This window comes from Dioszegia hungarica, assembly GCF_025882075.1.
Source record: "Dioszegia hungarica strain PDD-24b-2 chromosome Unknown MKK02contig_6, whole genome shotgun sequence".
NCBI classification, from domain to species: Eukaryota; Fungi; Basidiomycota; class Tremellomycetes; order Tremellales; family Bulleribasidiaceae; genus Dioszegia; species Dioszegia hungarica.
This window is the reverse complement of record NW_026515768.1, coordinates 2,296,934-2,323,011: the sequence shown is the minus strand read 5'-3', so window position 1 is coordinate 2,323,011 and position 26,078 is coordinate 2,296,934. Positions and strand designations below refer to the sequence as shown.

Below are 26,078 nucleotides of genomic sequence, written 5' to 3'. Positions count from 1 at the left end.
ACCCGCACCCGTGCACGTTGCTAATCACCACCGATCTCGCTGTTGAACACCTGTTTGACGCGCTGGTCGTGGCCAGCCGCCTCGACAGCGTGTCTTTGGCTTGCCTCATTCTCGCGCAAGGATGGAGAAGTCACATTTCAAGCACTCCAATCCGCACTTTACTGCCTGATGAACCTCGGCGACCATGGACGGCAGACGACGCTGCACGCATCTCCTCGACTTGGCTCTGGGCGCTCTACTCGGCTGCGCCGCTCAATCGTGTCTCGGTCGGCACAAAGTCGGTTCAGCCGAACAGCACACTATATTGGCGGGGCCTGATAGCTGAGTTCGTACTTCAGCTCGCTTGATCATAGTGAATTCACACCGTCAGACGGTCATGGCTTGCTTGTGAAAGAAGTCAATACAGTAGGCGTAGGCGCTGATAGTTGCAGACACGAACGACACGATAGTTGGCCCTGGAGTTTCCAAATCGGTATCGTACCGTAGTCTTGTAGGCGATATCAGCCGCGTCAGGTCAGAATCCAGATATCAGATCGTGTACGATCAGTCGATTCTGCACTCTTTTCAGCATAACGAAGAAGCAGTGTGGATATCTTCAGCACATATCAGCTGATTAGCATATCAGCCGATCGCACCAACCTCCTTCGGGACATCCCCAATGTTCCTACAATTCCCTATTCCTGGTCAAAGCCTCCCCCTCCGGCGCCTCGCTGCCTCCGTCCCTCCGCTATCTCGCTAATCCATCTCCTGACTCTCGCAGAAGACGACGCGATCCCAATCCTCCCGAACGACCCCCTGCTCGGTCCTGCCCTGATGCAGAATGCGAGTAGACCAGTGTATGTGTACTCCTCGGCCCCCGGCCCTCTCCAACGCCAATCGCCCCAATTCCCACGCTCCATTTTGTCCCCATTGTCGCCTTCCAGCTCTACCATATCCGCCATCTCGGCCCGAGTTTGTATCGGTGACGTGTCCAGTAATGAGGAGATAGCGAGTGTCGATGTGACCGACAGAAGGAGGACGCGAGGAAGGCACCGGTATAGGCGATTTGCGGGCGGTGGGTCTGATGAGACCCGCCGAGGGTGACCGGCGAGAGCGAGGCTCGTCCGGATCGGAGAAGATTGCGGTGGACAGAGATAAGAGGCGACAAGGTGGACAAGGTGCGGATCGAGGACGCATGTGGCGAGTGTGGTATCGGGGAGGTAGGCGATGATGATGGGGTAGATCTCGGTTTGGACCGCGGGACGTAATGGTGCAGCCGCTGAGTGGGTGCCGGCCTTGAGATGCGAGGGTGACACGGCGGTTGATAACGCCTGATCAGATGGCTTCGAGTGAATGGGCGATGACAGCGAGGGCTATTTCGGTGGCGGGGGAAGGGGGGGAGGGGGGTGTGAGACAATCGGGGGTGGTACAGTACATCCAGATGCTTATCACTGACCACACTGCATCCTCAATGGTCATCCAGCGCCACACAAGGGCTCGAGCACGCCACCGGTACCCCGGTAGTCTTATCGCTAATGATGGTGACGCCAACCGGCTGCAGATATCCGACTGGCCTAAGTAGATGATGAGGTCTATTGCCTGGAGATAGCAACGCATCCTCATCTGTGAGCAGTACAGTCATGTCAGTCAAATTAGTCCGCCTCGGATGCGGATCGGAGGTACTCAGCAGTTGTGTACCATCCCAAGAGCCAAACTCGCTCCCGTCGTCCCTGATTGACGATCTGCCAGCCGGCCGATCTCTCCTTGGGATCTCCAGCCGAGTATTCGCAGCATGCGCCTGATAGTACGAGTCTAGATCCTGGCAGTGAATCAGTACCGGAGAATCTGGGCCTGTCAGTACGTGTTCAGTATATTCGGTCGGCCCTCACCTCACATCCTGCGTATCCCTTCTGCACATCTATCACCCGTCTCACGTTCTACCTGGCTTACATCGTCCTCCCCCTTCCACTCGCCCCATCTCTGTTCGCCTCATACCCTTCCGCCATAGTACGTTCCCTCCCGCCGTCCCTCCTCCTTCTCCCTCTCATCAAACTCCTTCCTGGTCATAAATCTCATCCTATCCAGCTTCCACCTGATTTCCGCCTCGCCTTTGCGGTGACTCTTCATGCTCAACGCCAGTTCGGACCGCATCTCACCCGCCAAGTCCCCTTTTGACCACCCGGGCAGCGCCTTTGGATCCGTACATTCCAGCCCGACGACCTCCACCGCCTGCGCGTCCAACTCCCCAGCCATTACTACAGCTTTCTTCAGATCCAGGACCCCGGAATAATCGGGAAGCGTCCCTTCTACGGCCCGCCACATGTGCCTCGCAAGAGGCTGCAGGACAATGGACAGCCTGTCCACTGTGACGGGCAGCCGATGGAGTAGTGTCTCATTGTCGAACCGATCAGCTCGACGCCCTTTCTGACCGACCCCGGCGTAGAGCGTAATGTGGCGTATCCATGGAGGAGGGAATATATGAGTGGAGTCCCATATACCGGTGGGGATGCCAGATAATTGAGGGATGAATATCGATATGGGTCGTACTCGTCTCCGATGTGAAAGGTGATCCGTTTGACCCAGGGCGGGGGAAAGGGGTGTTCGGCCTCCCACCATCCGTGCGTTCTGACCGCCAAGCCGGTGTCCTCGCCGCCGAGGATGAGGTGCGAAGGCCGCAGGTTGGCTATGATGGGGCAGGTGGACCGACCGAGCTGGGAGAGGCAAATGTCCTGGCAGAATGCCGACGTCAGGCGGACCGAAACGAAGTTGGGAAGGGAGATGGACGGGTAGCCGGCACAGTCGTGTGGCTCGTGGGTTCTGACGTCGACGTGACGGGTGTGGGTGAAGAGGTAAGGGAGAGTAGTGTGGGGCACAGCCGCGAGATCGAAGGGGGAAGGAGGAACCGCGGGACCGGCACCGAGAGTGATATCAGAAGCAGCCTCGTACTGCTCGTTGGCCGCGCCCCATAGATACCCGAGTACGCCGCGTCCATCGTAGGTCACTCCCAGGTCCAGTGAGGAGTAGAGGCGAGGAGCGGCGAGGTGAAAGAAGGTACGGGATGTGCTGAGGAGGGGTACGATGTGTTGATCCGGGACGAATCCGACGATCCGCTCGTACAGCTCAAGGGGCAGTCCCTCGCGCTGCGATCCGTCCGCCGAGGAGGTAGTGGCGGTGACCGAGGATGTAACGGTATTGGACATGATAGCGAGTGATATGTCGAAAGCCAAGGTAAAGTCCAATTTCGTCCGCTGATTCGGAGCTTTTCGCTGGTCCCTGCGTCAGATCGAGCTGAGCTTGGGTGTATGGGGGAGGAGGGAATGCAGTCTAGAGCCTGACAGTACCTGTATGAGCTGTGATATCTATGTAATCCATAAAGAAGCTACTGAGATATACTACTCACCCCTCTGCATCGAGTGAACCTGAGATCGTCTCTCACCCTCCGCCCGTGCACCCTCCCCCAGCCGGCCCAGCTACTCCTCTCTCCACCTCAGCTCATTCCGTTCCGGTACCAACATCCGCCATTCATGCCCCTGTCCGCAGACCCCCGCTCTATCGGTCACCGCCCTGCCCCACCCCTTGCCCTGCACCTCCCTCCTAATGATCCCTGCTCCTCTCTAGTCGCCCAACAACGTCTGCCTATCCTCTGCTCCATTACCTCCGCCATTGCCCTTCTTCCATGCCCTCGCTCGCATCCCACTCCTTTCTAGTCATGAAAGTGACCCTCGCCCTCTTCCGCCGTACTATCCCCTCCCGATCATCAGACGATGAGCCTATCCGGGATATGAGATGCTCTTTCGCAATCTCCTCCAGCTCAGCCCTCGTCCCCTCCCACCCGCCCTTCTTCAACCACTTCTCGCTTATAGTCTCCATCCCAACGATCTCCACCCGCTGCGCGTCCGAGTCGCAAATAGCTGCGAGGTCCTGAAAGAACGACGCCGGCGGATGGTCCTCCCACACGTCCTCCCATGAGTGGCTACGGAATACCGCACGACATTTCCGGCTCCAGGAGCGCCATCCGGGTTCAAATATGAGCGTGAGCCTCTCGAGCGTCGCGCCCATATGCCGAAGGACGGACTTCTCGGCCGCCTCGTTGAGATCACCGATGTAGAAGGTCAACCGTTTGACCCAGGGCGGCGGGAACTTGTACTCCTCCGCCCAGAACCTCCGCCCAGAATCCGTTGAAATCGGCCATCAGGCCTGTCGCCGCGCTACCGAGGATCATGTGTGATGGACGAAAACGGGCGATGGCGGGACAGGATACGAAGTGTCCGAGCTCACCCTGAGATACGCAGAGGTCATGGCAGTATGCGTCCATGATGCGCATGGATACGAGGTTGGGGAGCGAGATGGAGGGATGGCCGTCACAGTCAAAGGGATCGTGTGTTTCCACGATGACGTGCCGCGTAAGGTTAAGGAGATAGGGGAGGGTGGTGTGGGGGACCGCGGTAAAGTCGAAGGGAGGGGGAGGAGGGTCCGAGGGCCCAGATACGTGCATCTTTGCCCAGGCGTCCTTATGCTCCTGGGCTTGCCAGTCGATGTAGCCAAGTAGACCACCGCCGCCGTTCATGTGAAGCTCGAGCGAGTGGTAGATCCGAGGACCGACGAGGTGGAAGAAGGCGCGCGACGTGGAGAGCAGGGGTACGATGTGCTCGTCCGGGACAAATCGGACGATCCGCTCGTACAGCTCGACGGGCAGCCCCACCCGCTGGAGATGGTCCGCTGAGCCATTCGGCGACTGCTCTGGCGAGATTTCACCAGTACCTGCGGCGACGGTGGACATGGTAGTGGTGATATGACCAGTGCTAAGATAGACCACCGAAATTTGGTCAGCTTCTAGCTCCGGTCGCCAATCCGTGCGCAGCTCAGTCTCCCTTCAGAGCCAGCCTAGTGTCATGCTCTATGAAACGTCCTAGTAAAGAGTCCGGCACTATCTATCCTCATGCAGGCGACTAGCCCGGCACAACGCGGTCGTACATGCACTAGGGCACGCCGTCCAGTCTAGAGGTGTTCGGGTCGAGTACGAACCAACATCCACCGATAACAATCAGAAACGCAACGACCTCCGGGTATGGGCGTCGGGCATTATCGGTACGGCTACAACGGAACATGACATCAAGGTCTACTCCATCTTTACCGAGGACGCATACTCCTCGTTTGGAAACCCGAGACTAGAAGCGGGCGAGGTGATGAGGTCGACCAAGCGGCCCGAGTGGGAGCGGGTCAGGCTACAGGCGGAAGGGTGGCTGAAGAGGATACCCAAGAAGACCACGGTGGACGCGCCAGGAGGGGTCGGGACGTTTACGCCGATGGTATTTTCAACAGGAGGATTCATTCAGAAGGAGGCGAAGAAGCAGATGGACGAGTGGCAGAGCGGGATCTCGGAGGGGAAGTGGGCATGGATGATGAAGAGGATATCTTTGAGCTTAGTGAAAATGAGGGCGCAGACGATGACGTGGTAATTAATTTGATAGGCTAGTTAAAATCCATAGATCTTGTTCAGTAGGATAAATGCATTAGCCACAGTACCAGACCTACAGGCTAGCTCCCCCGCATCAAAAAACAGAAGTTCCTCTACACGCCTCATATCGCTCCCCCTCAACCCCAACCACATGCCTCCGCCCAGCCATCTCGCACCGCCCACCATTCCCCCGCCCTCGTCCTGCACAGCCAGTCCCGAGCTGCATCAATCAGCTGATCCTGAAGTCAGTGTTAGTTGAAGAAGACTCACCTGAGATCTAGCTCGTTCCGTCTCCACCCCTCTCATCGTACTCCTTCCTCGTCATGAAGCTCACCCTCGCCTTCTTCCGCCGTACGACCCCCTCCCTCTCCCTCTCCGCAGACGGCCACACGCCGATATTCGATATGACCTCCTCCTTTGCCCTGCTGACCAGCTCCTCCTTCGTCCCGACCCAGCCCTCCGACCTCAACCACTCATCGTCGATCATCTCCATCCCTACTATATCCACCGCCTGCGCATCCGAGTCGCAAACCCTGGCGAGGTCTATGAGGAACACCCTGGGCTCGCCCTCCTGGGGATCCACAGTGGAAGTTTTCGATTGCTTCCAAAGATCATCTAAGGGCTCGAGGACCAAGGTGAGGTGCTCTAGCGACGCGGATAGACCATGTAGGACGGATTTGTCGGGCGACTCGTAGTATTCGCCGATGTAGAACGTCAGCCGTTTGACCCAGGGGGGTGGGAAGTTGTACTCCTCCGCCCAAAATCCGTTCAGGGTGGCCGCCAGGCTGGTGTCGTAGCTTGCGTCGAGTATGATATGTGATGGACGGAGATTAGCGATGGTAGGGCAGGTGACGAGACTCTTGTCGGGCGTAGGCAGGCAGAGGACATGGTCGATAGAAACCTCGAGGCGCATGGTGACCAAATTTGGGAGGGAGATGGAGGGGTAGCCGTCACATTTATGGGCTTGATGAAACCTGACAGTGATATGCCGCGTGAAAGTAAGGAGGTGGGGGAGGGTAGTATGGGGAACGGCCGCCAAGTCGAAGGGAGGAGGGGGAGGGTTCGAGGGTCCGGAGCCGTATGTCTGTAACCACGTTTTCCGGTGGTCTTGGGCGGACGAGTAGATATAGTCCAGTAGACCCGTACCGTCGAAGCGGTGGAAGTTGATGAGCTCTATCGAGCGGTAGAGGCGGGGGCCGACGAGGTGAAAGAAGGTGCGAGATGTGCGGAGGAGTGGTGCGATGTGTTTGTCCGGGACGAATGCGACGATCCGCTCGTACAGCTCAAAGGGCAGCCCCACGCGCTCTAGCCCGTCCGCCGACAGCGGGACAGCTCCAGCTGAGCTTGATATAGTGCTGGACATGATCCCGAGTGATATGTCCAGCGTCAAAGCGGCAAGCAACAAGCAAAGTGAGTTCAGTTAAATCAGCTCCGAATTTTCGGATCTGCGAACCGGCCAATTGGAGCCAATCGGCCCGCTTTCCGCTTGACCGTGCGTCAAAGAGCTGGCCATGGGGAAGCGATCAAGCTAGACACATGCCTAGGCCAGCCACTATGAGCGAGTGACGATACGACTATAGCCAGATAGTATGCCCAAGATCTACTATGGCCCTCTATTCACTGCCCCAATTCGCAGAATCCGATCAAGCTCCGCACGATCCCCCCCTCGCATCGAAATCCTTGCTGGCCATAAACCACACCCTGCCCCACTTTGCCGGTCTCTCCTTCTTCTTCCCTACCTCCCTCAAAGCTTGCGACATCACCGCCATGATTTCATACCTCGCCTGCTGAAGACGTACTCGTATAACACCTCGTCTGCCCCTTCTCCCCCTTCACTCCTCTTCTCCAGCCTCCTCCATGTCCAAGACCTCCCTCGTCCAATATACGATCTCGCCCGCCTTCTTCCACCCCGCCCCCGCATTGCCGCGCGACGACCTCAGAGCTGGCACCGTCGATTTGATCTGAGCCTTCAGGTCAGACGTACTGGTCTTGAGCCATTTTGGATCGACCAACTCAAGCCCGACAACCTCCATGACTTGCGCGCTCCCGGTGAGCCCAGTAGCGGGGGTCGCAGCGAGAGGCGAAGAGTGTACCTGACGTCCGAATCTGAACGGCTGAGGTCCTGGGCGTGCTTGCTCTCCTGTCCATAGCTTCCCCGACGGACAGTTGACAACGCTGAGCTTGAAGACCGACGGTGGGAGTCTACCGAGCCATTTCGTCTCGTAGGACCCCGATAATTCCCACCCGCTACCGCTGCCGACGAACAACACCGATGTGCGTGATAGATTCGGGTAGAATCGAAGGGCCGCCCGCGTCGTAGAGACTGGCGCCCATGCCCTGAAGCGAGGTATGGGCATCACCGAGGCTGAGCCGCCGAGGACGAAGTTTGGCAATGAAGGGGCAGGTGCGGGAAGGTACCGATTGGGACCGATGGCATCTCCGAGAGAGATGTGGGGAGGATGCGCAGCGTGATGACGTTCGGCATTTCGATGTGGTGCGTAGATAGTCAAGCGACGAATGTATGGGAGGTGAGAGTGAGGCAGGTTGTACAGGTGAACCGATGGAAGAGGAGGCGTCGATAGGCGATAGCCGATGAGTCGTCCGGTACCACCGAGGATTCCTCTGCCTCCTCCCATACACCCTCTTCATCTGAAATGCCGAGCCAGTCCTCTGATCATCGCACCCGCCCCGTCGGTGCTGCCCTCTCCGCTACCGATCCCGCCCCCTTCTCCCTCGACAAGGCCAGTACCGACCTCCTCCATATCCCTCTCCATACCACCCGTCTCGCTATTTTCCGCCACCCGATCTGCCTCCCTTGTTCCCCTCTCGTCTTTGGTCACCGTAGGCCCGAACATCTCGGATAGTGGTCTGGAAGCCACGCGAAGGGGTCCGAGTTGTTGCTGAGCATGGGCGACGTCGAGATAGACCCGCTCGAACAAGCGGGGATAGACGAGTTGATAGAAGAGCCGGTTGAAGGTGGAGCAGGGTTTGAGATCCGTGCGTGTCAGATGTCCAAGCATGGACACGAGGGAATCAGTGGGCAACGAGCGGTGTCGCTGAGTAGCAGGCGAATCAGACAGGAGGTCGGCCATGGTAAGATGAGGACAAAGAGGATCAAACGCTGTGTAGCGAGTCTCGATATCGACGTGATCCTGCAGGGATGATGCATGAGGAATGGAGGATATGTTTAAAAGACGAAGCCGGAAATGTTTTTGTCCGTAAAAGACAAAGATGACCCGGAATAATGTTTAAAAGACGAACGCTTTGGACAGATATCCTCACAAGTCCGCTGTGAGTTGTCCATTGGGCCGGCAAAGAGTATCAGCAGGTAGCTCGACGTCTTGGCTACGCCCATGCCAAATTCCAAGTCCGTACGAGCGATACCGTCTGACTGAGCGTCTGCGGCGCGGAGGGGGTTTTTGGGACTTGTTCGCGTCCCCCGGGACCTCAGAAACCCTGTTTTTGGCTCTGATCTTCGTCTTTTAGACAGGTTTCGGACTCTCTTCGTCTTTTACGGACAAAAACATTTCCGGCTTCGTCTTTTAAACATATCCTCATGAGGAATGTGGAGTTGCCCAAAGTAGCAATATGACAGTTCCTGGTGCACAGTGCCAACGCCGAGATGTGCTCACAATGCGAGACTCGGCCTATAGAATAGCTACAATCAAGCCCCCGCGAACATGATACTTCTGACTTACACCCTAACGTATAGCTACACACCATGGTCACCAAATGCCTGATCTCAGAACCCTCCCGCGATCGATACCTGACCACCTGCACCCTCTCCCAAACTGCAACGGCTGCCCTGTCCTGGGTCCGGATTCAGCCCCTCTATTACCCACCTCCCTGCTCTTCCGCTCTGCGCTCCACCTCCTCCGCCTCAAAGTCCGCCTTTGCCCGATACCTGACTGCCCCCGCCCTCTCCCGCCCCGCCTCGTCGTCCCTGTCCCTCTGCCACAACACCGACACCAATGACCTCTTGATCCACCCTTCCAGCTCCGACACATTCATCCGTAGCCAGTCATGATCAACCGTCTCCAGCCCTATCACCTCCACCGCCACCGCACGACCCATGAGCGCCCGCGCTATGGTCACCGCCTCACAGTAATACCGCCATGAGCGGCTCGACCGAGTACACAGACGCCAAAGGGGTCGTGTATGCTCTCCAGGCGGGATATGAGCACGGCGAGATCGCGATATTGAGCGATGACAAGGCGGCGTGGAGGGTCAGTCAAGCGGTCTTGACCGAGGCGAGGTGAGTACTGCGACTGGCGCTTTAGGTGCTCTGTGCCGTTGCTGAGCGTGGGAGTAGAAGGTACCTGGGCGGGAGAGAGCGTGCGAGCTCAGAGATACAAGGAAAGACGGATAAAGAGGCAATGTCAAGGAGAAAGCTGACGCTCCAGTCCGGTATTCAAAGACATGTTCGCCGGCTCCTCCGCCAGCCCCAAAGAAGTCAACCTCCCCTCCATCACTCGAGCCCAACTCGACCTATTCATCCGAAGCATACACGGCCGATCACCTCTTCAGCCACCCTCCTTTTCCGAGGCGAGCGAGGTCGTCGAGCTTTTGATACGGTACGACTGCGCCATCCCTGCTCGGCAGCTCCTCTTTCGCACGGTCAAGGACATACGCGTCGAGGATCACTTTGAGGCGCTGGCCTTCGCCAGCCGCCTGGATGATCTCAAGAGCGCCTGCCGGATCATCTCGCAGGGCTGGAAGTGGTGGGCGCAAGAGTCGGAGGCCGACTCCCGATCGCTCTGCCCAGATCATCTCGAGGTGCCCCGGACGGCCGAGGATGCGGGTCGGATACGATCTTCCTGGGTCTGGGCGCTTACACTTGCCTCTGGTACCCTTTGGAAGAGACCAGACCTCATGGTGCGCCCAGAAGAGGCTGTGAACGGAGGGGAGGAAGTGCGGGAGGGGGAAGATGAGGGGATGATCAATGCTGTTCAAGTCGAAGGGGAGATGGAAACCGATGAGGAGGATGGGGATTCGTCTGTCGTTGCTGGATGTGAAGAGCCGGTGTTCTGGCGTGTGTTTGTGGGCGAGTTTATGGTCAACCTGGTACAATAGACTGTGAGTACGTCCGCTTGAGGGTCGAAATGGGCGCTGATCGTACCAGATATACCTTCTCGATTCTATCCGACTGCCTAGTACCCATCGCGGAACACTCGGTCCCCAGGTCGATAACGTGTACGCTTCACCTCGTCCAGCATGCCCTCAACACACCATCCGCTCTTCCGCCGATCGCTCGACTCTTCCTGGACATCACGCCTTGGAGGATATCCGCATTCTCCTTTCGTGGTGAAGCTTCTGTAGCGGTCAGTCCGCTCACTCGCCATCTCCCGTCAGGATTGGAGCTGATCGTCACAGTATCTGGAACAAATATCTTGGGCCGGGCCGTTGATCATAGCATACACATCGCATGAACATGTCCGCACTATCGCTGCGTCTCCTCAAACCGATCAGACCCAGCGACTGCTCCACCTTTTCCTCCACGGCCCACCCTTCTCCGCGGCATGACCACTGCATCCTAGCCCCGCGCCCTCATTTCCAATCTTGACTGAGCACATCTAACCCCCGCCGGCCGGTTGCCCCATCTCACCGATACGTTCCGCATTCTCGCCCATTCCTTGAGTTTCTCCTCTTGACTATGATCCATACTGATTAGCTCTACTCTCACCCAAACCCAGGATCTACACCTCGAGCACAGTGGAACGAGACATACCTGATTACTCTCTGACTCTCTGCTGTATCACTAAGCCGAACCCCGCATATCCCCTCCCGCGCTTGTCGTACTCGTCCTTCGTGACAAACTCGATCCCCTCACCCCTTATCTCCGCGCACGCCTCGTCCCACCCCTTCCACATCGCCCATTCCTTGACCTCCTTCCTGATCTCCCTCTCGATCAGCTCATACGGCATTCCCCAACCCTCGGCCTCCAGCCTCTTCGCTCCCACAATCTCCACCACCTCCGCATCCCTTCTGCAAAGACCCGCCAGGTTTCGCAAGAAATCCTCGGGCGACAGCAAGAGCCCTTCGAGACTTGAGTGCGAGAGACGTTCCATGTCTGATGCCCAGCGTCCTGGCTCGACGTTTAGAAGTAGAGAGAACTTCTGAAGCGTAGCCGGGAGATTGGTGAGAGCATCGCAGCGCCGATTGGGAGATATGTGACGATCGGGATGGACGTCCACGCAGAGCACCATCTCCCGGATCCACGTCGGCAGGACGGGGACCCCCGCGGATAGCCAGAGCCCCGCCTCATAGTCCCCAGGTGCGCCGCAGATTAGACGAGTAGGGCGCAGATTCGCGAGGAGAGGGCATCTTGCCATGGGGACGGAGGGCGCCCCGACCTTGAACAAAGTCAACGTGGACTGGCAGGGGCTGTCATCGGCTGAATCGATGATGGATAGTTGTTGGAGGAGCGGCGTAGACAGGGGAGTATGATCGAGACATGACATCTCGTGATATCGGCCGAGGAAGAGTTGCCGGGTGAACGAGAACCGGTCAGGAAGGGGGCCGAGGCCGAAGGGAGTCATGTTGGCACGTGCGCCTTGGGCTGTAGGCAGATAGCGCATCCGAGGCCGCCGAGAATGATGAGTCGCCGATATCTCGCAGTGATAGAGAGGGTTGTGGTGACCCGAAGAGATACAGAGGTCCTTATAGAGGCGTGGCGTGGCGATGAGGTAGAAGGAGCGGCAGACACGGGCAGCGATAGCGAGATCCGGCTTTTGGAGGAAAGTGAGGATGTGGGCGTAGATCTCGAGCGGAAGGTGGGGATTGACGCCGGCATGGGGAGTGGGCTGCCTAGCTGCCATCGTAAATAGCATGAAAGGCTTGACGATGATGCCAACGTGGAAAGTTGGACTCTTCGTCAGCAGTCTCCAGCTTGGTCATCTCCGCGGACCTCCGCGGCAACACATTCCTCATCCCGAGCGGGCTTGGGAGCCCCTGACTTGTCATTGTCCATTCACCCTTCTGCCTTACAATCTACACTGATGAGCAAGTACACCGACGCCAAAGGAGTAGAGTACGATGTGCATCCCGAGCTCAACGTCGGGGAGGTCGCCTTCTTGATGGAGGAAGAAAAAGCAGCGTGGAAAGTGGATCAGCATATTTTGATGGCGGCGAGGTATGTACTCTTTCACACTTGTTCGCCTATGCTGGTCTGGTGCTGAGTGAGCTGGGAGAGAGAAGAGGGACTATGTACGTCTGTCAGCGATCAACAGCTGATCAGCAGCACAATGTTCAAGGACATGTTCGGCGGCGTCGCGGTCGGTCCCAAGGAAATTCATCTCCCCATCGCTGGCCGCTACATCGACCTCTTCATCCGCGCTCTATACCCCGATCGCCCTCCTGTCAGGCACAACATCATCCAAACGAAGGAGACGATCGAACTGCTCCTCCGGTACGACTGTATCGTCCCTGCCCAACGCTTCCTCTATCTGCAATGCAAATGGCTCGAGCGGAGCGAGCTCTACGATGCCCTGGTCCTCGCCTCACGACTCGACCATCTCCCCAGCGCCTGCCGTATCATACCTCTGGGGTACAAGTGGTATCGGGACCAGCCGGGGGAGGGACTGCCTCTGTGTCCCAATAGCGGGAAGCGGCCATGGAGCGTCGAGGATGCTGCGCGGCTGCAGCCTGGCTGGGTCTGGGCGTTGACTATGGCGTCCAACACGTGCCAGAAGAGGTTGTCGGAAGATATGGAGCAGGCCAAGGAGGAAACGAGACGTCCGGCGTACTGGAGGAATGTTCTTGGCGAGTTTATGGCGAATCTGGCGCAATGAGTGAGTACTTTCTCACTGTCGATAGTAAGCCGGCTGGGGACGAAGCTGACAGATAGACTCGATTGGCTAGTAAAATGTAATCATCAGAAGCGATATGTAAGGATGTTATTTGGTCTATGAAAGATCATACAGAGGAAGCCCCCTCCGCTTGCCCCTCCTGACTCGCCAAAGATCGCTGAGTGACCCCTTGAACTAACCTCTAAAAACCTCCTTGCCCCAGTTCTCATCTCTTCTCCGTCTGCTCTCGGCCCTTTCCAGCCCTCAGCTCCTTCTTGTCGTCCGCAGCCTTCCGTTGAATGTCCGCGATCACGAGTCCTAATCCCCTACTCACATCAGCGTCTCGTCTCTCCCTACTTGATAATCTCATGCAACAAAATCGGACGAACCTTGAGAATCGTCGCTATCGTCATCATACAGATCGTCCCTTCCTCCTCTCTGCCGCTTTTCATACTCCTCCTTGGTTATGAACACGACCATTGCTGCCCTGCTTTCCCTGTTCGCTTCATTCAATGGCGCATGGCACCACTGCATCTCTTTCCCCTGTTCCCTGACCGCCTCCCTGATCTTCTGCATGACTTGCTCGTGTGTCATAGTTGGACACGCGTCGATCATCTCCGTCCCCACATACTCAACCTCCGCCGTTATGCCTCTGCAAAGCGCCGCCAACCTTCTCCAGAGCTTCTGCGGGGAGACTGAGGGTAGACTTCCCTCAGTCAATCCCCACTCCCGAGTAAGCCGGACCGTGTCCTCCTCCCATTGTCCTGACTTGACATCCAGGAACAAGCCCAGCTTCCGAAGCCCGCACGCCGGTCATTGAGGAGGTAACGGAGTGTTGATATCAGAGTATCTGGTACTTTCGGGGTGGACTTTGAGATGGACCTCGTACCCTCGGATCAAGAGGTGGGTACCGCCACCGAGCTGGGGCCAAAAAGGAGCGAGTGCCGAGTTTCCGAGAGAGTCCAATATGATGCGGGGGTATCGAAGACCGCGAAGGAGGGGGCAGAACATGGCGCCACTCTGGCTGTGTTTGGCAACGCAGAGGCAGACGTCTTGGCACGAGCCGTCGACGTCGACGCGTAGCGATGTGAGATTGGGCATGTCGAGTGGAGTGGGGGCCTCGCAGAAGGGATGTTGATGAGGAACGATTGTGAGGTGCTTTGTGTATGAGAACCGGTCCGGGAGGGGGTGGAGGGGTTTTATGGCGGCGAGTCTGCGCTTTCCGATTGCCTTCCGCCGGACGGGAAAGACGATCATCATCCTGGTCCCCCGCGGGGACGCTGATGGTTCGTAGTAGAAGAGGGGATTGATGGCCTTGGCAAGGTCAATGTGGACTTTTCGATAGAGGAGAGGGGTGGTGATGCGGTAGGTGAAGCGTGAAGTACGGCTGTACATCGCGAGATCCGACCGACCGAGGAATGTGAGGATGTGGGCGTAGATTTCGACGGGGATGTGAGGGAAGGGTTGGGTGGCGGAGGGGGAGTCGGCGGTGGGCAATACTTACCAAATGCATCATGTTGATGTAGAAGCCAAAAAAGAAGGAAGGTCAGAAGTGAGCTTGTGAAGGGGTGGAAACTAAGGTTTGAGCGTCCTCGACGACACACAGACCATTCCTGAGACGTCTTCCGCCGTCAAAGCGCGCGATTTCCTTTCTCCATCGCCCATCACCACTCCAGAAGCCATCATGAGCGAGTACATCGACGCCAAGGGTGTGCTCTACAAGGTCCACTCGGAGTTCAATGGCGTCTACATCGCTTTGTTGGATGAGGAAGGAACGACTGCGTGTCTAGTTGAAAAGCGGATTCTGATGGAGGCGAGGTATGTGGCGACCCCCGACAAATATGCTCTAGATGGCCTATGGGACCAAGGCTGACACTTTAGTCTCATGTTCAAAGACATGCTTAGCGGCAATCCGGAGGGCGCGAAAGAGATCCACCTCCCAGATGCTTGCCGCTGGATCGTCCAGTTCGCCTCCGCGCTGCACCCGGATCGGACTTTCGAGAAGGCCCTCGATATGGTCAGCCTTACGGAGGTCGTCAATGCGCTCATCCGGTACGACTGCATCGGCCCGGCTCAGCGTTTACTGTTCGAGGGTACCAAAGACCTTCGCGCGGAGTATTTGTACAACGCCCTCGTACTCGCCTCCCGCCTGGACCATCTCCAGTGCGCCGACGGCATCATCGCCCAGGGCTACAAGTGGTACGCACAAGACCCTCGGCCAGATGCTTTGTCTCTCTGTCCCGATAGCGGACAACGGCAGTGGAGATCGGTCGATGCCGCCCGTCTGCAGCCGGACTGGGTTTGGGCCTTGACCAAGGCATCGGCCCAATGTACGCCGAGGGACGGTCGAGATCTTCGGTCGGAATCGTACTGGCGACGGGTAGCGGGGGAGTTTGTTGCCAACATGACGCAATGAGTGAGTAACCTCGTCTTCCAAAGCGGGACAGGAGACCAGAGCTGAGTGCACAGGTGATATCAGTAGTCAGCTGCGCGATGGCGGCAGGGGCAGGGAGCATAGTCGATGCATACAGCTGCCTTACGCATCGAGGTCTGATATTAACAGCTGATCTTCTTTCTCTAATCTCAGTCAGCGCTCTGATCACTTCTTCTGCCTCTCACTGTGCTAGACCCACCTTAATTTCCCCCAGCTCATTATGACCAGCCACACCCATCTCTCTTGCATCACTTCGACCTTCACCGCCCTCCTCGCTGCAGCCTTGACCTCGTGTCCCCCAACTTGTGCTCATCGACATCTTCGATCAGGTTGTCACCTACTCCGCACTCGCTCCTTGTGTGGATGAGCCCCACCCAATTCAGACTTGTACTACAAACCCAGCGAGATAGGACATACCTTGACTCTCAGCCGCCTTCCCTTTACACTCACCCTGTCCCGCCCCTCCTCCCCTACCCCACCCCTCCTCCCCATATCCCGCTTTTCCTTATCCAGCCCTCGAATCATCCCGCTCAGTCCGCTCTCCGCTCCGCCATCTCGCTCTGAAATCCACACTGACGTCCCCTTCTGCACATCCGTGACATCTTCGGTCTCCTGTACTCGTCAGCTCGCGCTTTTTCCTGATCATGATTTCGTCCAGCAAGATTAGACGTACCTTTGTGCTCATCTCCAGCCCCATCGGTATGTACAGCCTTCTCCCTGCTCCGCTCTACTCCATCTGCCGCTTCTCGTACTCCTCCTTGGTGGTAAAGATAATCCCCTCTGCCCTTGCTTCCGCCTTTGCCACCTCCCAACCCGCCGCAACCCCACGCTCCTTGACCGCATCCCTGATCTCCCGCGTGATACCGTCGGTCGAGATTCCCCGATGTCCCGCCTGGATCGTCTCCACCCCGATGTACTCCACCACCTGCGCCTGGCCCCTGCTTAGTCCCGCAATCCTCTTCCATAGACTTGACGGGGTTAGAGGAGCCAGCTCCACCCCGTCTATCCGCACCATAGCCATGAGGAAAAGCCCCTGGTCCCAGCCACCATCCCCTTCCTTCAGCACGATGCTGAGCTTCCGCACCGTATCGGGCAGACTACCGAGGACCCCATGGGCGACATTGCCATCCCTGATGGTGTTGATCCTGACCGTGTACGGGACGACCAGTTCGGTGACCCAGGGTGGGGGAAATGAGTTGCTAGCGGAAGGCCATAAGCCCATTGCGGACATGCTGGGAGCGTTGAAGACGAGGCGGGAGGGGCGGAGGCTGGTAATGGATGGGCAGCACGGGGTTGGTTTGGGGGTGAGGGCGTGTCCACGAGGCGCAAAGCCCATGTCGAGAAAGTGAAACGGAGGTTCGGGGAGGCAGAGGTCGAGACACCAGCCGCGGATGTGAAGGGTCGTGAGGTTGGGCATATTGAGTACCGGAAGAGACGGACAGTCGTATTTGTAGTGGGTGCCGATGGTGAGGTCCTTGGTGTATGAGAACCGATCCGGAAGAGGGACGAGGGGGACTGTAGTCGAGCCAGCGACAACCCCCCTCGCCTTCGTTCGGCCCTTCTTCGCGCGCCCACTTTCTTTTCCGACCCTCACCTTGCTCGCGCTAGGGGTATCGAAGCTGAAGAGAGGGTTGTCCGTAGCGCTCTCAATATCGATACTCCGGTACAGAAGGGCCGTAGCGAGGGTATAGAAGGAGCGAGAGACGCGACCGCAGACCGCGAGTTCCGGCTTGTCGAGAAATCCGATGATGATGGCGTATACCTCGACGGGGAATGGGATATGGGGAATGGCTCGAGCTAGGGGAGGGAGTGAGGTAGGCATCATGAGTAATCTCAGCAGCTTGATGTTGATGTATGAAAGAAGGAAGGCTGGGAGTGAGCTTGTGAAGGGGACAAGATCTGCTCCGGTGTGAGCGGAAGTACGCCCCTCGACTCGTCCTCGCCCAGCTTCTACTCTGACACTGCCCATTATCCTGTACAAGCCATCATGCCTGAATACACCGACGCCAAAGGTGTGGTGTACGATCTCCAAATAGAGCCCGACTCCGATGGGATCGTACTACTGTACGAGGCGAGCAAGCGGGCGTAGAGCGTGAAAAAGCAGGTCCTGATGGAAGCGAGGTGAGTAACCATCAACCATTTTCGCTCTTCAGCCCTCTCCTGCAGATCAAGCCGGAGGGGATGTCACCGGTAGCGCATGACCTCGATGAGAAGCGCAGCGGAGGATGAGGCGGGAGATGGTAGAACAAGCGAACGATCTGACATTATAGTACAGTGTTCAGAGACATGCTCAGCAGCAACTCGTTCGGTCCCCAAGAAATCCACCTCCCCGAGCTCCGGAGATTTCTCCCAAACGACCTCACCCTGCCGGATTCTACGTCTACCACTTCACACGCGCTCTCTATCCCCGTCGCTCCTCCATTAGCTATATGGGTATAAGCAACATCGAACGTATCATCGACATCTTGCTGCAATACGACTGCGTCGGACCAGCCCAGCGATTACTCTTTGACGGATCGAAGGATCTCGACGCGGAAGAGCTATACGACGCATTCGTACTCGCTTCTCGGCTCGACGACACTCGAAGCGCTTGTCGGATCCTCCCACAGGGCTTCAGGTGGTATGAAGGGGACTTGCCTTCAGGCGAAGAGGGATTGTCCCTCTGCCCAGACAACCGACATCGCCCTTGATCTCTCGCCGATGCTGCGCGGCTCCAGCCGGGCTGGGTCTGGGCTTTGACGCTGGCGACGGGGACGTGTCAGAAGGAGATGCTGTCGAACGGTTGGGGAAGTTTGCAGGAGCCGGCATGCTGGAAGATGATTCTGGGGGAGTTTATGGCGAATCTGGCCAAATGAGTGAGTGTTTCTGCTCCCCAGTGATGATCCATATGCCGGAGCTGATCAGTACAGGGCCTCCTTGACCTCTAGATGATCGCCCATCAGGAGAACGTCGTGCAGATTGTATCATAGCGAATGTATATATCGGGTATGGTCAAGATCCCCCAGGCTGACCCTCATCAATCACCCCAACACATCTGCACTCTCATCCCTCAGCTCCTCTCCTGCATACACCCCATCCTCCCTCGTCTCTTCTGCATCCCTCCTCCCCCCCTCATTGCGCCTGCTCGCTCACTCTTGCTCTTCCGCACTCATTTGACAGGTCTGGCCGCCCCGTACTCATCCGCACTAATCATCCGCCTCGACCCAGCGCCCAAGCTCCTCCGCCCAGTCTTATCTGTGATTCCGTCCAGCCCTTCCTCCCCGCTCCCAGGGACTGACCCTCCCCCACTCATACGCCTCTTCGCTCCGACATCCATCTCGCCATCATCCACGTTGAGTATCCCGTCTGCACAACCGCCAGTATCATCGGTATCTTCCTGTACTCGTCAGCTCACGCGTCTCCCGAATTAAGACCTTCATCCAGCAAGATAGACATACCTTGAGACTCATCTCCGTCCCCCACCAGTATTCACAATTTCCTTCCTATCCCTCACTACTGCCGCTGGCGCTTCTCGTACTCCTCCTTGGTGGTAAAGATAATTTCCTCTGCCCGCGCCTCAGCCTTCGCTTCTGTCCATCCCTTCTGCCTCAGCTGCTTCGTGACCGCCTCCCTGATCTCCTGCGCAATATCCTCGGGCGTGATCTTGGTCGTGGACGGGGTATTTGTGCCTCTCGCCTGGATATTCTCCGCGCCGATATACTCCACCCTCTGCGCATTCCCCTCACATATGTTAAGTTTTCAAGAGCAGACTGGGGATGCATACGACTCGTTTGGCTCTTCTTATATATTCCAGACCTATCGATAGCTAACCTATCAAGCTATCGATACCTAGCGACCTACTGATAGCCTATCGATAGCTAACCTATCGATAGCCCTAAGCTATCAACCTAGCGATAGCTAACCTATCGCTAGCTATTGCCTATCGCTTCGATAGTCCACTGATAGCTACCACTTCCGGTATGCCAAGCTGATGAGCCTTATCAGTTAGAATATGAGTATGCTACTCCCAAGTGGCAATTGTCTTTTGGTACGGTGGTATAACTCTGACTTGGTAACGCCGCTCTTCGTTCACACTACCATTGGTCGCAGGTTCGAAACCCTCGATGTTGAAGACTTTAGCGATTCCACGAGGTAGGGAGAAGTCTCCCTGAAAACAACGTATATCAGCAGTAGCCTGCTTAAACAACGTGATACACCCGACCACTAGGTATCGTCGCATGGGGGAGAGTTAGAATATGAGTATGCTACTCCCAAGTGGCAATTGTCTTTTGGTACGGTGGTATAACTCTGACTTTATCATGCGCTAACTTTAACAACATAGGACCGCGAGCCTGTCCCAGAACATCTCCGTGTTTCCGGAGACGTACGGGTGTTCCGCCCAGTCCCTCTCCTCGACCTCTAGGACAAGGCGGAGCCTCTCTATGCCGCGCGGGACAGAACGAAGAGATTCGTAGAATGGCGGCCGGAGAGTATGAACAACTGGGTGCACCCGGAAGTGGACCGTCAGCTCTCGAATCCAGGGCGGAGGGAATGGGTGCATGGGCGATGACCAGAAAAGCCCGCCGGAGCAGCCTGCCGAGGAGTAGAGGACGAGACGGGAGGGTCGCAGATTGGCGATGAGAGGGCAGGTCGTGGCATCGCAAAAGAAATTGTCTTCGGGGAAATCGTCGAAATCTGTGTGGAAATCCCGATTGTCACCACCGTGGATGTTGAGAGTGTGGAGTCTCGGCATGAGAAGAGCGTCGTATACGTATCGGCAACATAGAGCGCGGGTGTGATGGAGTAGAGTGAGGTGGGTGGTATAAGTGAAGCGGCCCGGAGGATTTATGTAGGCAGGCGAGGGGGGGAGACCGCCGGAAGGGACCTTTGCTCGATTCGGGAGGCCTGTCTCCGGGAACCCCTGTGAATTCCTGTAGCACAGAGGGTGCCTGGCGCTGGGAAGATCGATCTCTACGCGGGTGTAGAGGAGGGGCGTGGCGATGAGGTATAATGTGGAAGAGACGCGAGCGCAGACGGCTTGGCCAGACTTGGCGAGGAATGGGAGTAACTGGGCGTAGACCTCAAAAGGGATATGGGGGAGGGTCCGAGGACGAGGTTTTGTGAGGGGGTGGGGTCATGTAGCATATGGCGGCCACTCCGAGGATTATGAGGACGTCCATGTTGATATCAGAGGTCAGAAGTCAGATAGAAGGATGAGTGATCAAGCGAAGGTATCTGAAGTCTTGTGCTTCTTCTGCATCAGCGCACACCCACAGCCTCAACGCGTCCGCAATCGGCTCCAGCTTTCACCTTGCCCATCAATCTCTTTTACCCATCATGTCTGACTACACCGACGCCAAGGGTACAGTGTACACCATTGGGAGGGATTACGATGTAGGAGAAATCGTCCTTCTCAGTGAGGAGACCAAGGAGGCGTGGAGGATGGACAAACACGTCTTGGCAGAAGCGAGGTAAGTGACAAGCCTCCTCCAGATCCTCACACTTGGTCAGAGTGAGCGGTGAAGCAGCTGGTCGTCGGGGTGTTGTGCCGACCAGGTTGGTAGAGGTTATCGATGGAGCTCTGTGAGAGGTCGATCAGACAGATGCTGATGACATAGTACAATGTTCAAAGATATGCTGGAAAGCAACTCGGTCGGTTCGCAAGAAATTCACCTTCACCAATCGCAATCCCCTCCCACCTATCACCTACATCATCTCGTTGACGCTATCCGATGCGGCATCATCCCCAGCGACTCCCTTGCCTATCAGGCGACCTGGGAAATTATCGAAGATCTGCTCCGGTACGACTGCATCATCCCCGCTCAGCGTCTGCTGTTCCAGGCGTCAAGCTTTCTCCCATCAAGCCAGCTCTTCGACGCGCTCGTACTCGCTTCGCGACTGGACCACCTCCCTAGCGCCTGCCGCATCATCCCTCAGGGCTACAGGTCGTATAATCCGGTTCATGCACGGGGGGGCATGCCGCTCTGCCCGGACGCAGGCGAAGCTGGACCGTGGACGTCCGCGTGGACCGCGAGTGACGCATCGCGCTTTCAGCCGAGGTGGTTGTGGGCTTTGATGCTGGCGACAGTGTCGTGCCGGGGCAGGGCGCCGCCAAATCTTCGGGAAGCTCTCGGAGATCCAGTCTATTGGAAGACTGTGCTGGGGGAGTTTGTAGCTAATCTGGCGACATGAGGTGGGTGGCTTTGACGAGCCGCGAAACAGACACCAGCTGATCGATACAGGAGCACCACATGGTCGAGGTGGATCCACACAAGAGGATCAGCGTCCATACTGTATCATAGCCAATGTATATTGTCCAAGGCATCATGGATGACCGCTCCTGCCCATCATCTTCATCAATCCACCAGCCCCTGAGCCCGCTCTACACAACCCACTCCGCCACATCCACCTAGAGCCTCTACTCCTCTATCAGTGCCCTCCGACCACCGGCCTCGGCCCAGCCACAGAGCTCCTCCGTCTCCCTCTTGTTCCGACCGAGCTCCGCCGCCTATCCCTCGTCCTAATCACGCCTTCATCCCCATCTGCCCCAGTCGTCTCTTGCATTTGCCCATCTTCTTGCGCTTGCTCTTCCCGATCCTGCAGCTCCGCCTGGACATTCTCTTGGATCTCGCCGAGGGTGTCACCGCCGGATTGTTCTTTGTCGGCCTGTACGGATCAGCTTTGCCCCTTCCGTATGCCTGATCTTTCCCCCTTTTCCCTGGTCCCGATCTTTCCCTGTATCCTGACCACTGTATGCTGACTCCCTCTCTGCCCGTATCCCTCATTTCCAGCCTCCAATCCTCTCTGTCCTCCCTGTGTACTTCCTCCCCGGTCCCTCTTCTCTATCTTTCTATTCTCCTCTCTTCCATCTCGAATGTGTTTGCTCTCATTTAATCTCTGACTTGTCCTGCCCTCAATCTCTTCATTACTCCTCTTCTCGCCCTCATCATTTCCCCTACCCACATCCACTCCTCGACCCGAGCCAGGATAGGACATACCTTGGAACTCATATTCATCCACATCATCACCCCCTTACTCGTCCGCTTATCGATCTCATCCACACTCTTCCCCACCTCTCTCGCCAACTCGATATCCCAAAGCCCCGCCAGACTAGCAAGGGGTGGTCGTTCGCCTTGCAACCTCCGACTCAAGAACCCAACCTTCTCCGCCATGCGCCTATCCTCCATCCGCACCTCCCTCCACTTCTTCAGTGCGGACGAGTACTTGATATCCCATTCCCCTCGGCGGGCGAGCCATTTCTGAATAGCCCCATCAGGATGGACTTGACCGATATGGTCTCGAAGATCCGGGTGGAGCGCGGGGACCTCGGCGATGGGTTCGAAAGGCCGGATTCGGCCCCGGGTGGAGACGCGTTCCGAGACGATGTGCGATCCGGGTGGAGGAAGGGGTTCAGACCCAGTCACGGAGACTATGACAAGAGCTGCCGGTCGATCGCCTTCAGAGGGAGAAGAGGGGTCGTCAGAGTCGTCCCCCGACGATGAGGAGCATTCAGATTCCATGTCCTCCGTGTCGATCTCTTCCGCATTGGCAGCGTCCGCCGCGCAGGCAGTGATGATCGGCTTGGTGAGATCGATAAGGGAGGAGACGGTGCTAGGGGCACCGCTGGCGGTAGCTGAGGAAGGCGTGCGGGGGAAAGCGGAAGACGGGGAGGAACTTTGGGTGGTATCCGAAGTCATTCCAAGGTCGGTCTGAAGACGAGCGGGATTACGGGATCCGCCGCTGTCCGCCGACTTGCGGGATGAAGGATGGTGATGCGAGTGATGAGCATGGGGGTGATGGGCGTGTTTGTGCTGGTGCGCGTCCCGCTCTTCTAATTTGCCCACTAGAGCTTTGGACGCAGCGGTAAATGCCCATATGTTGAAGCTGATGATCAGCCCGTGATTCGTACAAAAAATCCGCCCGCAAAGAGCTAGTTGGGGGAGTACAGAGTCTCTTTCGTGAGGAACGATGACAGGGAAGAGAAGGCCAAGTGGTGACAAGAGAGAAACGGGGAGCTGGAAGAGGGTCAAGTTGGTAAAAGAAGGGAAAAGGACGTACTTGGCGCACGCTCTGTACATATGCTTCGCGCTCCTCGTCCAGCTCAGAGTCGGCACAACATGACAACAACCCTCATGTATTTGTAGATGCACCTTGGTCGGCGGGTATTTGGCCACTAAGGCCGCTTGGTCGGGGTACTGCTCGAGGGTGTAGCGGGATGGAGGGTACAGAGTGGGATTTGAGGCTTTGTGAGCGAGGTAGATGATCTAAGTATCAGCTTTGGAGGCCATACCAGTCGATCAGGACCGTGCAGCTGGAGGACTGGCCTCGTCGCGAAGTAGTTCGCCGCCTCCTCCAAGAATGAGAAGGGGACAAAGCCCGCCGAGCGAGCCTTGATTGACGGGCGAGACGAGAGGGTGAGTGAGCAGATTGTTTGGGCTGCTTAATCAGCTTTGCCCAATCATATACTGCCGATCCAAAATCGCTACAGCTCGAAGAAGGTGAGACACGGAATGGAGCGTTTCTCAAGGTATTGACCCTTCTCTGCCCTCCTGCTCGCCGTCAAGTATTCGGCTGGCAAGCCAGAGTACGATCTTGGGAGGAGAAAATGCGCGGGAAAGGCTCACCAGTACATCTGCACCTGCTCGTCATACTGCCGATCCGTCCCATCCGGTAATCGCACAGCGATCCCATCTCCAGGTATAGGCGGCCACGTCGAGCTAGGCTTATAGTGGAACCTGCTGATCAGCTTTGCCAAGCACGAAAGTCCTATCCATCGGCGAAACGGGCGGGCGGGAGTTTAAGCGTATGATCTCGCTCGATATCAAGCCCAATCTCGTGGAAGGTTGTTGAGTCTCCCTGATTCCAGTGGGACAAGGGGAGAAGAACACGCCGAATGAGAACCAGAGAGCTCACCCCGTAGCAGGTATAAAGTCCCCACTAGGATCCCCGCCAATACTCGGCATGCTATGCGTCAAGTCCACCCACGGACTGATCAAGCTCGCACCCGCCGGCATCGGCAGTCCCATCTCGCGAATGAGGACGAGAAGGGAGATGCAGAGTCCCGCGCCGGCCGAGTCGCCCATGAAGATGATGGAGGTGGGGGAGATGGGGGCGTGTGAGCCTGGAGGGGGGTGCAGGAGGTAGAGGTAGGCCGAGAGAGCGTCGAGAAGGGCGCAGGGCTGAGGTTTAGCTAAGTTCAAGGACTGGGTCAAATGTGCCCTCGCCGATTCCGCCATAGACTGTTATCTCGCCCGCCAGCAGGAAGTACCCCTGCTTCACCAACCGTAGCTTGAACTCTCGGACGATATTCGACCCCTCTCAAGGCTGGTATCGCCGCCTGCGGACCCCGACCTCGACAAACGGGCAGAGGAGAAGTGCATGGAGAAATCGGGACTTACAAAGGGGTACTGCGGCGCTAGACGGTATGCTGGGCAGAAAGCCCTAGCTCCTGCCTTCCGAGCATGCCGCTGGACCTGATACCGATGTGTATCAAGGGAAGAGAAGAAGAATGCTCCGCCTGACATATCAGCTCGGACTCGGATGCCAAAGAGAGACTGGTCAAAGAGCTCACCATGTATATACAGAATCACTCGATCGCCGATGACTTCCCCTCCTGTACTATCCTTGACGCTCGAGCTGCCTAGCGTAGCCGATCGTTTTGGAAGAAAGTGGTACCGCGAAGAGGACTGTTCGACGGTCTCAGTACGAGCAAGACCGGCAGCCTGAGCTTCGGCCGCGGCTGCAGCTTGTTCCTGTCGAGCTTTGCGCATCAGGTAGTCTTTTTGTAGCTGTTTAAGTCAGCTCCGCATGTCATTCCAACGAGGACGAGTCTGGTCTAGAGCTCACCTCGACCCATTCGCCCTCCAGCGCTCTGCCGCGCAAGCGCCACCATCTCTCCCCTCCTACGAGCTGGATACCGCCCTTCTCCGCGCCGTTCGGGCCGTATGTCGATAGATGTTCCGCCAGGATCGACTCCGCTTTGAGTATGATATCGTCCGGAATGGTGACGACCTTCTTTCGTACCCAGTCTAGCTCGAGTCAGCTTCACACCTTGTCTCCCGACTAGAGAAGGCATGATTCAACTTACGTGGTGTAGGCACCTGCATCGCCGTAAAAGCCTGCACCTCCTCCACTCCATGGTGACTGCTAAAGTCTATGAACCGCCTCACGACCTCCAACCCCTCTTTATAGGTAATATCATCCGTCGGCGCATCCTCGCTCGTATCGCGATGACCGTGACCGTTGCCATGAGCCCCCTTCTTTTTGGACGATCGGCGCTTAGGTTTCGATACGATATGCGACAAGAAGGTGGATATGACAGTCGGGGCAGTTGCGAAGGCCACAGAGGTGGTCCCGAAGCCTCCCATGTTGCTGGGGAGCTGTTGATATAGGTAGGAGGTTAGACGAGGAATGAGGAGGCCGACTTTTGTTGACTCTGTTG

General features: G+C 56.9%; 10 protein-coding genes across 10 annotated transcripts; 4 read left to right on the top strand and 6 right to left on the bottom strand.

The window, feature by feature from the left end:
• Nucleotides 1-674: 674 nt before the first annotated feature.
• Nucleotides 675-6,800, bottom strand: MKK02DRAFT_32066 (uncharacterized protein; the record flags this gene model as incomplete). Its single annotated transcript, XM_053088438.1, has 11 exons — nucleotides 675-1,352; nucleotides 1,532-1,824; nucleotides 2,136-2,305; nucleotides 2,413-3,227; nucleotides 3,380-3,398; nucleotides 3,466-3,573; nucleotides 3,635-4,020; nucleotides 4,097-4,846; nucleotides 5,621-5,657; nucleotides 5,708-5,736; nucleotides 5,772-6,800. 11 exons carry the CDS (start codon nucleotides 6,798-6,800, stop codon nucleotides 675-677), a joined length of 4,314 nt encoding a protein of 1,437 aa, XP_052948453.1.
• A 469-nt stretch (nucleotides 6,801-7,269) lies between these two features.
• Nucleotides 7,270-8,529, bottom strand: MKK02DRAFT_32065 (uncharacterized protein; the record flags this gene model as incomplete). Its single annotated transcript, XM_053088437.1, has 2 exons — nucleotides 7,270-8,063; nucleotides 8,121-8,529. The coding sequence occupies 2 exons, from the start codon at nucleotides 8,527-8,529 to the stop codon at nucleotides 7,270-7,272; spliced, it is 1,203 nt and encodes a 400-aa protein (XP_052948452.1).
• A 1,023-nt stretch (nucleotides 8,530-9,552) lies between these two features.
• Nucleotides 9,553-10,960, top strand: MKK02DRAFT_32064 (uncharacterized protein; the record flags this gene model as incomplete). The annotated part of the gene is given in 5 exon segments (XM_053088436.1): nucleotides 9,553-9,692; nucleotides 9,841-10,435; nucleotides 10,455-10,513; nucleotides 10,560-10,758; nucleotides 10,811-10,960. 5 exon segments carry the CDS (start codon nucleotides 9,553-9,555, stop codon nucleotides 10,958-10,960), a joined length of 1,143 nt encoding a protein of 380 aa, XP_052948451.1.
• Nucleotides 10,961-11,169: 209 nt separating this feature from the next.
• On the bottom strand, nucleotides 11,170-12,255 carry MKK02DRAFT_43075 (uncharacterized protein; the record flags this gene model as incomplete). The annotated part of the gene is made up of 1 exon (XM_053092270.1): nucleotides 11,170-12,255. One exon carries the CDS (start codon nucleotides 12,253-12,255, stop codon nucleotides 11,170-11,172), a length of 1,086 nt encoding a protein of 361 aa, XP_052948450.1.
• A 426-nt stretch (nucleotides 12,256-12,681) lies between these two features.
• Nucleotides 12,682-13,227, top strand: MKK02DRAFT_43074 (uncharacterized protein; the record flags this gene model as incomplete). Its single annotated transcript, XM_053092269.1, has 1 exon — nucleotides 12,682-13,227. One exon carries the CDS (start codon nucleotides 12,682-12,684, stop codon nucleotides 13,225-13,227), a length of 546 nt encoding a protein of 181 aa, XP_052948449.1.
• Nucleotides 13,228-13,870: 643 nt separating this feature from the next.
• On the top strand, nucleotides 13,871-15,640 carry MKK02DRAFT_32062 (uncharacterized protein; the record flags this gene model as incomplete). The annotated part of the gene is made up of 8 exons (XM_053088435.1): nucleotides 13,871-13,957; nucleotides 14,005-14,036; nucleotides 14,070-14,303; nucleotides 14,396-14,510; nucleotides 14,626-14,713; nucleotides 14,754-14,776; nucleotides 14,831-15,042; nucleotides 15,106-15,640. The coding sequence occupies 8 exons, from the start codon at nucleotides 13,871-13,873 to the stop codon at nucleotides 15,638-15,640; spliced, it is 1,326 nt and encodes a 441-aa protein (XP_052948448.1).
• Nucleotides 15,641-16,385: 745 nt separating this feature from the next.
• Nucleotides 16,386-17,480, bottom strand: MKK02DRAFT_43071 (uncharacterized protein; the record flags this gene model as incomplete). Its single annotated transcript, XM_053092268.1, has 1 exon — nucleotides 16,386-17,480. One exon carries the CDS (start codon nucleotides 17,478-17,480, stop codon nucleotides 16,386-16,388), a length of 1,095 nt encoding a protein of 364 aa, XP_052948447.1.
• A 165-nt stretch (nucleotides 17,481-17,645) lies between these two features.
• MKK02DRAFT_32060 (uncharacterized protein) lies at nucleotides 17,646-18,668 on the top strand (the record flags this gene model as incomplete). Its single annotated transcript, XM_053088434.1, has 5 exons — nucleotides 17,646-17,714; nucleotides 17,735-17,779; nucleotides 17,929-18,275; nucleotides 18,302-18,513; nucleotides 18,586-18,668. The coding sequence occupies 5 exons, from the start codon at nucleotides 17,646-17,648 to the stop codon at nucleotides 18,666-18,668; spliced, it is 756 nt and encodes a 251-aa protein (XP_052948446.1).
• A 482-nt stretch (nucleotides 18,669-19,150) lies between these two features.
• MKK02DRAFT_43069 (uncharacterized protein) lies at nucleotides 19,151-20,390 on the bottom strand (the record flags this gene model as incomplete). The annotated part of the gene is made up of 2 exons (XM_053092267.1): nucleotides 19,151-19,378; nucleotides 19,983-20,390. 2 exons carry the CDS (start codon nucleotides 20,388-20,390, stop codon nucleotides 19,151-19,153), a joined length of 636 nt encoding a protein of 211 aa, XP_052948445.1.
• Nucleotides 20,391-21,343: 953 nt separating this feature from the next.
• Nucleotides 21,344-26,004, bottom strand: MKK02DRAFT_36290 (Alpha/Beta hydrolase protein; the record flags this gene model as incomplete). Its single annotated transcript, XM_053089394.1, has 10 exons — nucleotides 21,344-21,466; nucleotides 22,636-23,521; nucleotides 23,696-23,879; nucleotides 23,958-24,073; nucleotides 24,262-24,372; nucleotides 24,551-24,816; nucleotides 25,036-25,154; nucleotides 25,209-25,425; nucleotides 25,484-25,665; nucleotides 25,725-26,004. The coding sequence occupies 10 exons, from the start codon at nucleotides 26,002-26,004 to the stop codon at nucleotides 21,344-21,346; spliced, it is 2,484 nt and encodes an 827-aa protein (XP_052948444.1).
• Nucleotides 26,005-26,078: the final 74 nt, after the last annotated feature.